Source organism: Gymnoscopelus microlampas (genome assembly GCF_963454915.1).
Source record: "Gymnoscopelus microlampas genome assembly, chromosome: 5".
Classification (NCBI taxonomy): Eukaryota; Metazoa; Chordata; class Actinopteri; order Myctophiformes; family Myctophidae; genus Gymnoscopelus; species Gymnoscopelus microlampas.
In genome coordinates, this window is record NC_139942.1 from 42,450,290 (window position 1) to 42,467,667 (window position 17,378).

The 17,378-nt window shown below is 40.5% G+C and overlaps 3 protein-coding genes across 5 annotated transcripts in view; 2 read left to right on the forward strand and 1 right to left on the reverse strand.

Moving 5' to 3' along the window:
* Positions 1-364: 364 nt before the first annotated feature.
* On the forward strand, positions 365-4,804 carry bag1 (BCL2 associated athanogene 1). The gene is made up of 7 exons (XM_084057855.1): positions 365-480; positions 782-907; positions 1,759-1,841; positions 2,406-2,519; positions 2,691-2,798; positions 3,736-3,798; positions 3,896-4,804. The coding sequence occupies exons 1-7, from the start codon at positions 444-446 to the stop codon at positions 3,983-3,985; spliced, it is 621 nt and encodes a 206-aa protein (XP_083913981.1). The 5' UTR covers positions 365-443; the 3' UTR covers positions 3,986-4,804.
* Positions 4,805-4,933: 129 nt separating this feature from the next.
* On the reverse strand, positions 4,934-8,051 carry myl12.2 (myosin, light chain 12-2). The gene is made up of 4 exons (XM_084058669.1): positions 7,948-8,051; positions 6,891-7,106; positions 6,601-6,762; positions 4,934-6,455 (listed from the first exon to the last, which is right to left on the reverse strand). The coding sequence occupies exons 2-4, from the start codon at positions 7,072-7,074 to the stop codon at positions 6,283-6,285; spliced, it is 519 nt and encodes a 172-aa protein (XP_083914795.1). The 5' UTR covers positions 7,075-7,106; positions 7,948-8,051; the 3' UTR covers positions 4,934-6,282.
* A 1,750-nt stretch (positions 8,052-9,801) lies between these two features.
* The window catches only part of myom1a (myomesin 1a (skelemin)), a 30,869-nt gene continuing 23,292 nt past the window's right edge, over positions 9,802-17,378 (forward strand). For 2 of the 3 annotated variants that reach the window (XM_084056408.1, XM_084056409.1), the window contains exons 1-4: positions 9,802-9,943; positions 11,779-12,007; positions 15,093-15,233; positions 16,251-16,443. In XM_084056408.1, the coding sequence (XP_083912534.1) occupies positions 11,856-12,007; positions 15,093-15,233; positions 16,251-16,443 (486 nt within the window). In that variant the 5' untranslated portion in view covers positions 9,802-9,943; positions 11,779-11,855. The remainder of the gene's footprint in view (positions 9,944-11,778; positions 12,008-15,092; positions 15,234-16,250; positions 16,444-17,378) is intronic. The other variant, XM_084056410.1, reaches the window with a different exon arrangement.

Consider the following 17,378-nt stretch of genomic DNA (forward strand, 5'->3'; position numbering starts at 1 on the left):
TAGATGTATTGATAGATATAGCCTAGTATTATCAATTAGTAGTTTTGACCCAACCTGTACTGTAAATACGTGCGAGGAGGATGTCGCATGCCAAAAAGAACAGAATAGATAATTCTTTTTCACCTCGCTTCACCAGGCTTTCCGCAGCACCTGTGGGAAGCCTGGTTTCTATTGTGAATCAACCAGTGTGATCCGGTCTAGAGCCCGCCTACTGTATTTGGTCATTTAGTGCCACACATATGCAAGAAACGTTTCCGTATCCGGTATGGACCCAGACCGGATCAGCAACTTGCAGAGTAACTTGATCCCAGTCTATGTTCTTTTTGACAAGCGACGCCGGCCGTAGTTTCCTGTACATCCAGGAAGTTGTTAGCCCTTAGCCACGAAGCTAACAGCATCAACTTGGAGTTGCTGCAGTCAGTGAGACAGAAGAAGGACTAGAAATGGCAGAACAATCGATAACCGTGACAGTTGCATGCGGTAAAGCAACGTTCCCCCAGTACATAATAATGACAATGTCTAGGAGTTACTGTACTACGTGCAACGATGTGAATTAGAAAACCATTGCTAGGATAATATGCGCTGTACCACCAGTTCCTATGAGCTAATGTACCTTTAGCTTAGCTAGAAAGCTAGCCTTGGTAGAATATTTCTCTGATGATGGGCGTCAAGTCAAATTGCATAATCGTGACACTGACAGCCCTACTGTTTGTGCTGATGTTTCAATTGTACCATCCCATCCCCTCCTGGCCTGTACTTTATTGGTCTCCCTCTTTCATAGGCTCTGCAAAGCACAGCATCACGCTAACTGGACAGGATGGAAATGAACCCCTCCTGAAGGAGCTGTCTGAGGCTGTCACTCAGGTCACAGGAGTTCCAGCACCTTCACAGAAACTCATCTTCAAAGGTAACGAGTGTGCTTTCCATCATGAGCCCATTGCAGAATCAGGAATGCACAATTTAGGTATTTCTCTTAACTCATTAAGACCTGAGGCCGATTCTACAAATGCCTTCTAAATCAGTAGTTCTCAAACCTTTGGTGCCAATTGGGAGCCCCAAATTGATATTTATTTTTCAAAAATGTTCAAAAATAGCAGATGTACAAGCTTGCAGTGTGAGCTCGTATGTCTTAAAATTCTAAAATGCACAGATGCTTTCCCGGTTTTAATGGGTTGTTTAATCCAGAGTGATTTACAGTAAGCAAGGACAACACAAGGTAATACATCAATTGCATATAAATAGTCATCTAGGATCATAGTTAAACCAAGAACCTATCATCAGTCTAAACAGTATATAATATTTTACAAAAATCAGAATAATTCCTTTGTCATTGCACAGTGTTGTGCAACCACATTTTGTAGCAGTCCTGACGGTGAATTCACATACTGTAACAGTACATTTTAATATAACATTAAACTAAACTGATTTAATGCATTAAATGTAAAAAACGACGACGATGATGATTTGCAGCTGAGATATCACATTTCAGGATAATGCACATTTGCTGAATTGGCGTAGTTTTTGTTGTTAAAATGTTAATTTCTCACATGGCTCTGTGGTAGACGTTGTTCTCAAGTTTGTTTGTGATTTGGTAGACCTATCATCTACCACAGGGCAGCAGCTGAAACTGCTGATGTCCAGGTTAGGGTTGTTTTTGGGGCCCATGCTTTCAGTGTGTTGGTTGCCCTACTGAGGGTAACATGTCCTAATGTTGAACATTAACATAATTTTCTTGATATTTGTTATACCACATTGCAGGCAAATCACTTAAGGATATGGAACAAAGTCTGTCCAGTTTTGGAATAAAACAAGGCTGCAAACTCATGATGATTGGAAAGAGGGTAAGTTCTGTGCACGTTTGATTGCTTTTATTTGGTGTCACTACATAAAAAAGAGCACAGTAGCACTTTCCTGATGTCATGGCATCACCGAGGATTAAAACACAATAAATCCCAAGGGCTTATTTCCATTGTGGTCCTCTTCACGTAAAGACATTTACAACATATAACAAACAATAACACAACAGTACAGCAACAAATGTACATAAAATAACGTAATCTAAGAATTGTGCAGTAATTGTGCAATAATTTTAAAACTATATTAAATGAAATGCTAAAATGTACCAGTGCGTAGACCGGTCAGTCTTTTAAAGTGCATATTTTAACATTGAAAAAACATCTGGGTAATAGCAGCTGCAGGGCAAAGGGATTATGGATATCATTTTGACAAAAAATGCTCCAGAAAACCTTCCTAAAACGAAAGGAGAAAAAAAAGCGTAGGATTTACCTGTTTTGTAGACAATTTTTAAGAGCTCTTTTTAAGGTGCTCAGAGAAGCGCTTTTGGATTATCTGATGTGAGACAAACTGCAGACGTCATCAAGTACTAACATCTGCTTTCTGGACAGAATAGTCCAGAAGAAGAAGTTGAACTAAAGAAGCTCAAAGACATTGAGAAGTCAGTGGAACTGACGGCCAAAAAGCTGGAACTAGTCGACGGAGAGTTGACAGGACTCAAGAATGTAGGTGCACATTTTCCATAACAAATAACTTGGCTGTTGTGTTTCTTGGTTCTGCAAGCTCACAACATGTCGCTGTGAGCTTGTAGATCTGCTATTTTCAGTGAGCGACATCAGCGTGTAACTAAATATAAATCATGCTTTGCAGTCAATGTCAGTGTTTTTCTCCCACAGGGTTTCCTAGCGAAGGATCTTCAGGCAGAAGCGTTGGGTAAATTGGACCATAGAGTGAAAGTCGCAGCCGAGCAGTTTATGAAGATCCTGGAGCAAGTAGATTCCATGGTAAATTCTGTGCAATAGCTGCTGCCGTCATCTGTTCTTTCTTTGGCTATATTCAGACTGACAGCCCAAATCTGACTTTCCAGATTGGAATCAGATTGACAGCAGGAAACTGAGTTGCTTTAATGCTAGTAAACACTCCCTGACCATGGTCAACAGGTCTAACAATCACTGAGTGTGATCTCATTTTTAACATCATCTCTTGATATGGGAACCTCTCAGTTACTGGTTGGAACAAGCTCACCCAGGTAGTAAACCAGGCCAATAAGATCATGGGAGACAAACGGATGCAACTTCAGGACATTGTACAACCGCTCCATAACAAAAAAAGCAATTCAGGTATATAATGACCGTACCTACCTCCTTCACCCATCATTCGAGCTGCTACCATCAGGCAGGAGGCTAGGCTCCCACTAGCTAATAAAAAATCACACCCTGTGTGAAGGTAGCGGCGCCTTTGATACATTTTGTCATCGATATGTGTTTATAATGTGTTTATAGCCATGTGTCACGTGAAGCTTGACCAATCACTTTGTTGACGGGTCTGACCAATCAGAGCGTTGACAGGTCTGACCAATCAGAGCGTTGACGGGTCTGACCAATCAGAGCGTTGACGGTGAACACAGACAAAGTCAGGTATAGAGCAGGACCCGCTCTATACCTAAAGGTATAGAGTGGCTAGCGCCGCTAAAAAAAGGTGGAAGAATTCATTTGTGCCCTCTGCTGTGGATATTTAAACAAGAACATTTTAAAATAGCGACACATAATCACATACGACAGTGTAAGTTAATCGTTACTCACGCCTCACCTACTGTATGTCATTACCACATCAACCAATGGATATAGTAGATGGACAATGTCTGAATACACAAATCCGATTTGATCACTTGCAGTCCAATGACCTCTATGATTAACACCAAACTGTTTCTTCTTTTATCAGGATGTGCCAGAAAACTTTAACGATTGCAGAATGAAAAAAAAAGGGATGGTGAAAACTGTGCAGGTTAGTGTTTGTAACTCAAAATTAGCATTATTTTAATGATACATCTTTGGGAGTATTGAGTGAAGTAGTATTAACTGTTATACTTTTGTTTCCTCAGGACTTTCTAGCCCAGTGTGACAAGATCGAGGCTGGTATATCAGAGCACCTTGCAAAGATCCAGTCCAAAAATCTAGCCCTGGCAGAGTAGTGCTACAACGCATTCCCATGTACTGTACATTGCTCTGTGAGCAGCTAAAAACTGTACTGATGGCTTCAGTTCTGGAGCAGGTCTTTGTCTATTTATTACTCTTTGTGTGTGTGTGTGTGTGTGTGTGTGTGTGTGAGAGAGAGAGAGAGAGAGTGACTGTGTGTGTAAGAATGCCCTGAAGACAATGAACCGCATGAAACAAAAGCCTGAATGTGAACAGTGATCATGTTTGGTGATGGTTGAGCACCACCTCTGAAAGAGCATGGATGTCTTAGGTTCTCAGGGACAGAGATACGGTGCTCTCTAAGAGGCTTTCACCACAAACAGTATAAAAGGATCAGGGGTTCTTTTAATTTTGACAAAGTATGCTGAATCTCGATGTACTGTACATGGTTTCTTATGGTACAACAAGAACATCCAAAACTCTCACATTCATAAAAATCTACATGTTACCAATTTGTGTGAAGGAATACAGAAAATACATTTTCACAGTCATGCACCTGTCTTGCAAAATCGGGAGATGCATTTGTTCATGGTATTTAACAACGTAAGCCCTATTTTATACTTTCAAAAATCTTCAAAAGTAATGTACGAGCTTGCAACACGTTGCAGTGAAGGTTTTTGTATGTTTTCGGCTATGCCATGCCCAAAGTAGGGACACCAGGGTAAAAGTGGTTAAACTACAGCAAGGGTCAGTGCCAAACCAGTAAAGTTTGTCATGTATATCCATACATCTCTGCATATATGCTGTTTATGATGATTACACATTTTCTCAGTGATTTTGTGCATTTGATCTCACAAATTAAAATGAATTTGAGAGTGGTTTGTTTCTTTGAAGGCATGACTCCATAGCGATTCAGTTACCCTCAGGGCACACCAAGTTGTTTTAGAAGAGGTGGATACATCCCCTCAGTTTTGATATAAAAAATAATGGGAGATCACATGGAAGACATTTCATCTTAAAACTTTAATCAGCTACAAAAGATTCAGCAAAACCAAAGAGTTGATCATTTAATTCCAGCGTTTTCTTCATACAGTACATATTTACTAGCTTATACAGACCCATAGTGGTGTATCACAGATGTGCAAAATAGGCTATGACGGATAGTGAGGTGAGGCTCCAGTCCAGAGTTCAGTTTAAACAGGCAGCTCATTATACATTACGTTTAATTGGCTATATGTATGTCTTGGTGAAAATGTGATTTTAAGCCAAATAACAGCTTATGGCTGTTCTAAACCAGATGGAAAATTAAGGCAAATCTATTAAGTCTAACGTCACACACATATACACATCGGGCCCATCTGGTTCTGTCAAAGAACAAGCGTAACTACACAATTAGCAATCCTTTGGTAAATTGATCACAACTGCACTTTAACATGAGGCTTTCGTGCAAGGAAACACACACACCTTGCCATCTTTGTGGCTTCATCAAAACCAGGTTTTCATCAAACTGCCATTTTTACATAAAGGACTTATTCACCCATTTTGAACCCATCTTCATATAATTGGTCCTCACTAATGTTCATTATAACCCATTAAAACAGGGAAAGCATTTGTAGAATCTGTCTGGTCTTAGTAGGATAATGTGTTACCATTTTTCTATTCACGGTCTCAGAAGGGTTGTGGACAGTTCAGAAACCCACCTAGCCTACCGGTGACATCATCGGTAGGCAGGTTTGATCATTTCAAACAAGATACTTTTTATTTTATTTATGCGATAACAATGGCCAGAATAATGGCCAAAGAGAAAGCCAGCAGTTTCTATTTGCTTGGATTTCCCAACGATGATGTCACTGGTAGGCGGGTGTCTGAGACAGAGCAGGAAAATTAATATATAATATAATTGGCATTAGTGAGGACCAATTATATGAAAATAGATTGAAAATGGGTGAAGTGCTCCTTTAAGTTAAGCTAACCTTAACCTTACTAGACCACTTCTCCCATTTTCAACCTCATCTTCATAAAATGTCCCCACAAGGCAAATCTTATCTGGTTTTACTATCCTTTTGGTCCCAACAAAGCATATACACACAACCACACCGGACCACTGCATATTTTGTACGCCTTTCAAGACGATATGTTATTGCATAGCATGCCTTTTATTTCTCACATGTACAGGTAGGTGGATGCCAGGGTAGTCTATTGAATGATTGCCAGACTTGATGCTGAATATGTTAAGTACAACGATGAAATAAAACAAGAGATGGTCCTGCAAACATATTACATGACACTATGGAAAACCCAAAAGTAGGATGCGTGGAATATCAGCATCATGCAGTGACGGACGGTCAAGCTTCTAGTCATCCTTGTCCTTAGCGCCGTGTTTCAGAATGCGTGTGAATGCTACATAGTTGAAGTTGCCTTTTTTGTCGATGGGGGCCTCCCTGAAGAGCTCGTCTACATCCTCATCTGTAAACCTGTCACCCATGGTGGTGAGGAGCTCACGCAAGTACTCCTCCTGAATAATCCCTGTTCAAAAAACAAAAATAAATTGTTATTCATAAAAGGGATGTGATTTGTAAAGTGAACATGCAGGCTGCTTCTCACTCCTTTTAGTGCCATTGAGGAGCAAGAGTGTTTGTCATCCATGCACTCTTTCAGAGATGGAACTTACCTGTCCCTTCCTCATCAAAGCAGGCAAAAGCATTCCGAATCACATCCTCTGGATCTGTACCATTCAGCTTCTCTCCAAACATGGTCAGGAACATAGTAAAGTTGATTGGGCCAGGGGCTTCATTCATCATGGCTTCCAGGTAGTCGTCTGTAGGATTTTTACCTGGAATGAGTAGGAAACAAGGAGCATTCAATTCAACACACATTGTTGACAAACATTTATTTGTGGCAGAATAAGGTCTGGCCCTCATTTCCTCCAGTTTCACCCAAAGGTTTAAATGTAAACTATACCTAATGAGGCCAACATGTCATGCAGATCCTCTTTATCGATAAAGCCGTCCCGATTCTGGTCGATCATGTTGAAGGCCTCCTTGAACTCCTGAATCTGAGACTGGTCGAACATGGCAAACACGTTGGAGGTGGCACGCTGGGGGCGCTTCTTGGTGTTCTTTCCCTTGGCTTTTTTGCTTGCCATGTTGACTGTAGTAGATGGGGCCCTCCGACCTTCTGCAAATATGGGCAGTATGAAGTAGAGGTGAGCTTTTGCAGAGCAAACGTCAAAAGACTGTATATATCTACTAGCTGTGGTATACAACCCAGGTTGTATACCACATCTAGATCAAGACCATCATATATGTATTTTATCAAGTCTAATTTTTACTTCCGTATTTATCCATCCAACGAGTTGGAAAAAAGTGTTTACATCGCTTCTCTCCTCAGCCGGTTCAATAATATTATGCATTAGAAGATGCAATTCAACATTTGACCAGCAGGGGAATCAGTAATGTTATCTCTATGGGCGCAACTCTTGCGCAATGTCTTAAAAACATGTAACCGGCGGAGGAGAGAGGCGAATTAAGTGTTTTTTTCAACTCGTTGGATAGATTTTATGGTACGTTAAAATGTCAAACATCTGTGAGCATTTCAGAAAACCTTTACTTTTTGGATACGTTGTGCAGAAAGAGGTAAGAAACATGTAAAGTGGAAAATGTGCGGACATTTTTCAACCAAAGAGAGAGCTCTTGATCCAAGGCTATCACCATTCATTCAACTTGAAAGGGTTTTGACTCAGCAAACTTTTAAGGACCACTTTGACATTTAACACCTTTCTTCATGATGCTACAAAAAAATGAAACTCCTTTTAATATTCTAATGATGTCCGCCGTTACGCCTTTTATTTATACAGTAGCCAGTGGTTATCCTGGATAGTTGACCATGCTAGCTTTAGCTTGCTGTCATCAAGTGAGAGAAAGGCATGAAAATCGGTGGTCCAAATTGGTCCACATTGGTCCACATAACAGGACCCACATGTCTACTGTACCATTGCCAGGGGAGACACTTAACTCACCTGAAGAGGAATTAGGACTGTTGTTTACAACTATTATGCTGCAGCAGCCTGACGGATGTTATGATCAGGGCGTCAGAGAGAATGTAATGTGATCCTTCAAGCTTATGAGCTGAACTAGCGTTGCCAGATTTTGCGAGAGAAACAAGCAACCAGGTCTATGAAAACAAACCCAAAAGAAGCGACATGAGCACTTTAATATGCCGGTTACGCGTCGCATTGCGACTTGTTGTGAGCTTGTAGATCGGCTATTTTCAAATACATATTGTGGAAGTTCCACATGATGTTTGGATTATTATTTAAACCTGGTTCTCAGAAGCAAGCCCAAGAAAACCGCGACCCACCGCAACTACCAATATTTACTAGCCAAGTCGCTTAAAATAAGTAGACCTGGCAACACTGAGCTGAAGTCTTCTTCTTGTTGTTTGACGGCGGTTGGGTCATCCGGTTTATTGGTGCAATACCGCCACCCTCTGTTCCGGGGTGTGGATCACATTTAAAAAAAATTGTCAGTGGTTCTGGTTCGGTTCTCAAACACATTTTCGGGTCCCTAAATTGATATGTATTATATTGGGCCACGGGCCACCTTAGCTCTGGTCCATAGCGTTAAAAGGAGTTGAACTCATTCTAATGCTATGGACCAGAGCTAGGCCCCCCTATGGAGTTAGATTTGCTTGTGTTATTAACAATGTTTAGAAAATCTACAAGCTCACAAGGCATGATGAAGTGCAGATCAGCATGCTAGACCAATTATTTGTTTACTAACATTGAGACTGGACGCACAGGTGATTCTTTCACGCAATCAATTCCCAACCTGTTATTTCGGGCTGCGCTGGTTTCAGCACACCCCAACCCCCTCTTGTGTGTTGGCTAGTGAGGCGCGTCCTAGCGAGATAGAATGGGTTTCATTGCACGCATACTGGTTGCACGCATACTGGTTCTTATCAGTGTGACGTCGTCTGTTAAGGGGTCTATTGCCTCATTTAACTGCCCCCCCCCCCAGGACCCCTGCAGGGTTTCCCAGACCCCACGTTGAGAACTCCTGCTCTAGTCTGTCTCTAGCTTCCCACCCATGATGTTGAGTAGTCTAATCCTTTTGAATGTGAATGTGGATTCCTCACATTAGTATGTCTCCGCCAGGCCGAAGGCCCTAGAGGCCAAGGAAAAACCTTTGCCCTGCATTTTTCACTGTTTTACATCTGCCTTTTATAGCGCCACCAGGAGGCCGACTTATGTAAAACATTTTTTTGCTGTTACTCCTTCAGATTTAATCAAAATGTCACGCACATGAGTACCATGGTCTCTGTTAGTCATGTGTGATCAAGACGGATCTGTTTGATTTTTCATATTCCATGATAATCAATTCCGAACATTAATGATGGCCCACAACCTACCTGACCTGGCGGAGACCTGTGATCCCAGGAAGTTCAGGAACACTTTTTCTAGTTCCTCATCGATTCATCTAGCCTAATTTCTAGCCTAATTAGAGAATAGTTTGGTCAGATGTAGCTACAGAAACTGCAAAAAGACCCCCCTTATTCTTCTGTTTAATTTTAAGTTGAATTTATCATCATTATTATTATTATTATTATTATTATTATTATTAGCCTATTATTCGTTTTTATGTGTTTTGTTTGTTTCCTAACAGTGGCTTTAGGCCTAAATGTAAAGTGTTTCCCATCCATCCATCATCATCATCATCTCCTCCTAAGAAGAAGAGCCAGTAGGAAGACTTGTCTTTGCGCGACATGATGGCCCTTCTGGCCCCTCCATGGTCTCATGGGCTATATTTAAAATCGTCCCAGCCTTAAAAGGTCGTGACGGTCCCTTCAACATTCTGCCGAGTGGCAGCATTATTTTTGTTCTGTGGACTGCCATCCTGTCCACTGCCCGCACCCCTATACCCCGAACGCTGCTTTGCTTTGGATTTAGACTCGCTTTACATTTGGAATTGCAATTTTAAATCTAGTTTTCAGCGACTGGGCGATTCTTCGTTCTGGTGAGTCAGTGTGATTATTTATTTATGTGAGATTATTATAACTGTATAGCTCTGGTTCATCATGTCCTAAAGGAATCTCAAATAACGAAGTTGTCAGCTGGGCCTTAATAATTAGGCCTAGATTTAATGTTGATCACTTTGTTAATTTGATTGTTCAAACTAATATCCGAGGTGGTTTCGTTTGATGTCTTTTAGATGTTAACATAAAAGTACTAATATGCCTTTGTGACTTATGTTCCCCTGTAGGAGTGCATGCATTAACTTCCAAGTGAAATAACGCAAAGTTGAATGAATGTTGATTAAATTGAATATCCTATATTCGTTTTTCCCCCATGTGGAAGAATTGGGAAGCCTTAAATAGCCCTATTGCATTTTAAGGTCATTTCAGGTCCTATTATGTTAGCTATTGGCTCCAGAGTCTCCTGTTAGATCCAGTTGAAGGGTAGATACTAGATTTAGCTACTTACAGTAGGCTATATGTGCACAAGTAAAGTTATGTGTTCCTCTTATCATCTTAATATAGTACAGAAACCACTTCTGTGCTCTCACAGTAATTCCATTAAAGCCATTGAAGCATATGGCTACTGTATGTTAGCTTGCTGTTATCATTAGGCTCCACATAGATTGATTTGTGATGACATGGTGACATGCCAGGTGCCTTGGGGACCTTCTGTTGAGCTGCTTCATGAGTGCTGGTGGAGATATATTTTCCACATAGTCGTCTAACTCCTGCAGTATAGTCTACTTGTGTGGTAGGCTAGCTATATAATGTATTTATTGACAAGGTTTACAACCTGACAATGTAAAAACATTACAAAAAAATCACGTAGGCTATGTCACAAGACATGACAGAATTACCTTTTATTAGGCTACCTTAGCACAACAACACTTAACACTTAGTGTTTGTGTTGCTGTTTTGATCTTTTAGAACAGTGGTTCTCAACCCTTTCAGGCCGTGACCCCCAAAATGATTTTTTTTTAAACTGGGGACCCCCCCCCCCACCCCCCACCCCTAAATTGTAGGACTTGAGGCATTCAATTTTGTTTGACTCGGTTCCACAGATAAATATTGTGAGAATAGCAGATCTACAAGCTCACGTTGCGAGGCGTTGTAAGCTTGCAGTCAGATCGTCTATTTTCAAAATGTTCTTACATTATTTGACAGTTTGGCCAATGTTTGACCAGTTTTTATAGAATAGTTTGTTGATTACTTTTGATGATGGAGTAATGGTCTTTTTGAGGTATTACAAAGTTCTTAAAAGTCCTTAAATTGTCACTTCACTGTCATCTGGGGACCCCCCCCCCCAAAAATCAACCCACTGCCTTAGCTGTTATGATCTTTAAGAATAGTCTGAGATGTTGTAAACAGTTATTGCTATTCATACAGTGGGTTGATTGCCACTCTGTATCTCCCCTATATCTTCACTATATGGTTGCGAATGTTAACACAGTAGAACATTATCATAACTAGTGCTAACACTTTAATCCATGAGAAGAAAACCATTGTCATATTAACATTTCTCATTTTAAATTTTGGACCATAGCAACACTCATCTCCCAAACATCCATAATACCTCACCGCCAACTCATACAACTAAACAAACAAACAAACAAGAAACCCTAACCAATAAATCAATCTACATTAATCAACGGCGAGATTGATTTACATAAAACAAATCATCACCATCATCACCATCATAACATTTCTCATTTTAAATGTCTGATCATAACAACTATCATTTCCCAAACACCCATAATACCTAACCACCAACTCCCAACTAAACAAACAAACAAACAAAAAGCCCTACATTGATAACGGTGAGATTGATTTACAGAACTGGTATAAAAAAACAAAACAAAGAAAAACAAAACAAAGGACAGTCTGACATAAGTTGGCGGAGCGGCCCTCAAGATGTCAGAATCCATACGTCTGTCCAAGGTGAAGCTCCAACGTCATCGTCAACAACAGAAGGAGGAGCAGGAGCAACAGCAGCGGCACTATGAGAGCAACTATTACCTGTGCTCCAGGTCTTCTGTTAGCCAGCACGCTTTCTCAGCTCATGGGTATGTAGTAGACTCTTAAGTTCTAGTGGTTCTCAAACTTTTTCATGTCAAGGAGGACCCCCATTTGGCCGAGGACCCCCATCTGAAAATATTTTGTGCCAGGGGTCCCCGTACAAGATTTGTGTTGCTAAAATGTTTCACAAAATATTCACAATTTTTTGAAGATTTTTTGAAAATAGCAAGCATTGCAACATGTTGTGTATAGGGTTGTAGTGGTTAAACTGATTTTGATGCTATATTAACACATTTTGCTGGGGACCCCCTGGAACGCCCTCAAGGACCCCTGGGGGATCCCTGGACCCCCACTTTGAGAACCACTGATGTAGATGTAGATTAAATACTTACCCGCAACAGTTGAGATATTTGAAAACAAAACAAAACACAGCAGTGCTCTTGATTTGACAGGTCACGACTGTTGCGCTGAAAGTGGTGCGGAGTGAACAATATCAAGAGGACTGCTTTCAAATATTCAACAGTGGAGTTTACCCCTGTCTGGAGTGTAGAGTGCTGTTCATCCACGGCAGAGCAAACGCACGCAGCTCCTAGTGTAGTGTCCCTCTCCCGGGAGAATGGATGCACTCTCTCTCTCTCTGCTGGTGTTCAGCTTTGTTGTATAAAAGACGTTGTAGACTAAGTCATAACACAAACAGTCTTTTATAACTGTGTGTTGTGTTGTGTTGTGTTGTGTTGTGTAGTGTAGTGTGTAATGTAGTGCAACATGTGGGTCTAATATTACTAGTAAGGATGATAAGGAGTTATGTTGAGTGGTGATGGCTGATCAGTGCTGAATGTTTTGTTTGTCCTCATGCCTGTGTGATTTTGCTGTGTTGTGCATGTGTTATTTTAATTGCTTTGTGGTGGGTTATATATTTTTGCGTATGGTGGATTACGCTTTTAATTCAAAGTCAAATAATTTGATTATAGCTTGTGATTTATTATTGGTAAATTGGTTCATTCATAAAGCATTTGTACGTTAGCAACAAACATGTAAAGGCAGCACTTTGGACAGCAACTTGTTGAACAGATTATCATAAACTCCAATGATGAAGGCAGTTTAAAGGAAAACTTGTATTATGTATTGTTTTTAGATAATCCAGTGCACCATGCATGACAGAGATTACTTAATAAAAAAGCCTCCTACATGGGAAAAGGCTCTTGTTTTCTGGTACAGTTGTCATCCTTCCTCACTATGACCTTAGACCTTGGACAAATGCCACAGGGTTTGTTTTGTTTTGAGTACACAGAGTTTCACTATGCCATATGTTTAACAACCCTCAGTCTTGTGGTGCTTTTATTTTCTCAGTTGTATGGGTTTTGGTCAACAGGAGGATTATGTGATCAAATTAAATGACACTTGATCGCCTTTTGATCAAAGCCTGGACTGCATCAAAGGGAGTCCAGATTCAGTCTTCATTCCGTACAACATTGTATGTCCTGCTGACAAGTTTATCACTTGTCAGTGTTTGGTGTGGGCAGAGAGTCTTTGTTCTTCAGCCCGACTGTACAAGCTAGTACTGTGTTATACTTTGTAAAGCAGGTCAGGAACTTGAGCTGTATCAAGTGGCTGCCAGAGATATTCATGGAGAGACGGGCTATTTCTGTAGATTGGACCTGAGAAGGTTGTCAGTAGGCCAACTGTACTGGTTGAATGTCCTGTAATAGTTGTCTCCGTCAGGCCGGACGGCCGAAGGCCGGAGACTATGTATTCGCCCCTGTCTGTCTGTCCGTGTGTCCGTCCATCCGTCCATGTAACTGTGAGCAGCTAATCTCCGGCACCGTTGGATCGATCAGAAAGAAACTTTGCACTTTACACTGCCAGTAGGCCAAGGAAGAATGTTTCAAATTGGCCTCATGGTGGCGCTATAACAGGGCCATTCCCGTTTTGGCCTATAACTCTTGAACCATAGCTCGTATAGGGCATAGCAGTGGCGGCCATTTTGTGGTGCCACAGATAGAAACCCCATTAATTTTTCCCATGGAGATTTCCGAAAATATTTATATAAATTATTTTAAAGCCTGAAACCAAGCCATCCAAGCTACTGGTGAATCATGACCATAAAACATTTGATACTGTGTCAAGTGCTTTATCTATAATGTTTCATTTCCATGTATTTAAAAAGTCTACACCGATTACATGGGATACCAGGATAATGACTTTTAATATTGTAGAAATCGTTTATAGCACTCTGTGCCCGTGCCTCTATATATTATCAACAAGCTCTACAACTTATTTCACCCATTTAACTCACCCTCCTTCCTCTATGGTTTAGAAAAGAGTTTGCTGACATTAGACCATGTCACTCTGTCGGATGCCAGGTCAGGCAGGCTTAGCAGATATTAGGAGTAAATGCAGAGGATGTAATGTTGATCCTCTCTCCCTGCCACCAGTAACAATTCCCATTGTGACCATTTAGCTTATTATAGCCTAAACCAGACAGGCAACTGGAAGTACACAGAGGAGGGTTGGCACATTGGACAGTGTAACGTGAGCCAGGTTCAAAGAGTGTTTACAGAAATACGTCTTCACTTAATAGACCAGGTGTCGTTCTCAATAAGTTACATGTGGTTCATATTTATTAATTATTGTTTGATCGTTGTATTTGTGCTTCGCACTTTTGTTCTGTTCTATGTATTGTTTTTTATGACTAAACGTTTCCAAATATTTGTATTTATTTATTTATGTTGATTCCACTGTAAAATGGTTAGAATAAAGTCTGTAGAGTGTAGACCATATTGTGGTAGACAAATAGTTCTTGCAAATACTCTTTATAACTACTTTACATCCTGCATTTGTTTCATCCCCATGGAGTACTTGATGGGTTGTGTGTGAACTGCACCACGCCATTCTGGTGCAGTTGAGGTTCCTGAAAACCACAGGAACCTCAACCCTCTTTTAAATATTCCCTTGCAACTGTCCAAACATTCTGGTGCTGTTTTATCGCCATATTGGCCACATAACACCCATATGTACATTAGAGACAACAAACAGCGTGAGCAAAAGTATTTGCAAATGCTCTTTGGCCTGGTCTGAACTGTGTGTTATCAATGAGAGTGCTGTAACTGTTGTCTGTCAATAACCTCACAGCATGCAGAGCTCTGTGGTGACGGAGAAGGGGCAGGAGTTGGAGAAACTGACCGCAATAACCAAGAAAGGCAAGCGCGCCTACCTGGCCATGGACACAGACAACGAGGTCATCGGCTACGTGGTTCCCTTATTCAGAGCAAGGTGAGTCACGAAGCCGCACGCAGGTGAACACAATGTCTCGTTAGTGATGGTGGTGATGAAGATGATGCTCATATCGTCCAAAGTATACTGTATAACACAACCATGCGTTTGGACTGCAAACGCATGGTTGTGTTATACAGTGCCTGCACTGTGCACAGAGGCAGGCAAAATAAGCCTCTCCTACTTTGGCCCTTGGTCATGGAACGACCTCCAGTCGAGACTCAAATTGTCATCTCTGATTCCCCTTTGGGAGTTTTAAAAAGCTCACCACAGAAGCCCTTTCCAGTTTCTGCTCCTGCTTTGATTGACCTGTAGCTCCATTTTTAATCCTAAAGCCCAGGTCACATTGTCTAATGTCCAAGACAATTTCTCTGATTTTATTTATTTATTTATCTTAGTGGGCATTGTCGGTAGTCTGTCAGTCATAGGGCTGTGCTTTGTATTGTTCTGCTCATCCATGTTTGTATTGCTGTAACAGTGTGGCATAAAAGAGACCCGTGTCTCAATGTTTTTACTGGTTAAATAAATAAAGGTTATAATATGGGACAGCGTGCAAACATAATCATAACACGTTACAACAATGTATGACTGAAATGTGAGAAACAACATAGAATGGCAAATTTGTGTTATGTATGAGTGATATACGTATGGTATACACACAATAAAATATTCAGGGTTAATTTAATTCTGGACCTGTATGGGTCCATTTGGGTGAAGCTACACTCTCTGAGTTAAATTAACACCCAGGAGTGTCCTGTGCAGTTCATGTTTATCATGTATCTGAGACACAATGTTCCACTCTAACCCATTAAGACCTGCTGGAACGCATCTGTGTCACTTTAGGTGTCTTTGGCGCTATGAGCTTGTAGATCTGCTATTTTTGAAAAATCTTGAAACATTTATTTTTTATTTTTTTTCAAAAAACTGTTAGGATTTAGAAAACATTTTTAAGAATCGCCTCAGGTCTTAATAGGCTAAACCAGAGATTTTTATACTGTTGGTCTGTTGTGTTTTCAGTCATGAGGGCATTCGGGGTCTGGTGGAGACTACCGCTGAGGAGGTGGTGAGGGAGGAAGGGGTGAACTATGTGGCGATGAGGAACCTGTTCATCCGCGAGGGCAAGGAGACGGTGACGCATGTCAAGGTGCATAAGAAGACCAGGAAGAGCCACATGCGGGAGTCCGCAGAACGCGTGGAACTGGGAAGAACGGTAAATCACGTCAAGCGCTTTTGATGTAATTTAGCAGCTACTGACCAAGGGACTTTTGAGAATTTGAAGACGTGATGGCCAGCGTCTGAATACAGATTCCAGAAGTCCAACATTTAGCTCTCGTCAGACACTCAAACATTGGTCTACGTGAAGTCATCCAGGGTTAACATGTTTCTGTGTGCTCTGTACAAGAACACCAGTGGTGGAAAGTAGTGAAGTACATTTACTCAAGTACTGTACTTAAGTACAATTGTGAGGTACTTCTACTTTACTGGAGTATGTCCAAATTTCAATACTTTTACTTCTACTCCACTACATCTCAGAGGGAAATATTTTAAAACTTTAGTTACTAGTTACTTTTGTAGATTTTGATTATTATTACAAAACATATTTGTTGGCAATACTTTTCCACTTTTACTCAAGTAAATTTTGAACGTAAACTTTTACTTGTAACAGAGTAATTCTATATTGCAGTATTGATACTTTTACTTTTTATGTTGTTAAAATGTTAAAAGTACTTGTTCCACCACTGAAAAACACAGAACAGTCATGGTGAAAGTTTCATGACATCATGTCATCACTAAACAACACAAACAGTTATAAGACTGGTATAAAACAACAGCATAATCATATAATAATAATAATAATAATAATGATAAAACACTTTTACTTCTACTCCACTACTGTACATCTCGGATCCAAATATTGTACTTTTACTACATTTATTTAAAAACTTGAGTTACTCTGTAGATTTTGATTATTCTTACAAAACATACCAACTTCAGCCCTATATACATTCCGGCCATTTGAAAATAGCAGATCTACAAGCTCACAATGCGTCGCATTGTGACACATTGTGAGCTTGTAGATCTGCTATTTTCAAAAGATTTTTATACATTTTGAAAACTTGAAATGGGACATTCTGCACAATGAGT

Coding starts and splice junctions, on each gene's coding strand:
- bag1 (XM_084057855.1), top strand. CDS start 444: ATGGCAGAACAATCGATAACCGTGACAGTTGCATGCG. Junction 908..1,758: donor ACAGAAACTCATCTTCAAAG/GTAACGAGTGTG, acceptor ACCACATTGCAG/GCAAATCACTTAAGGATATG. Junction 2,520..2,690: donor AGTTGACAGGACTCAAGAAT/GTAGGTGCACAT, acceptor TTTCTCCCACAG/GGTTTCCTAGCGAAGGATCT.
- myl12.2 (XM_084058669.1), bottom strand. CDS start 7,074: ATGGCAAGCAAAAAAGCCAAGGGAAAGAACACCAAGAAGCGCCCCCAG. Junction 6,763..6,890: donor TGACATGTTGGCCTCATTAG/GTATAGTTTACA, acceptor TACTCATTCCAG/GTAAAAATCCTACAGACGAC. Junction 6,456..6,600: donor CTTTGATGAGGAAGGGACAG/GTAAGTTCCATC, acceptor TTTTTTGAACAG/GGATTATTCAGGAGGAGTAC.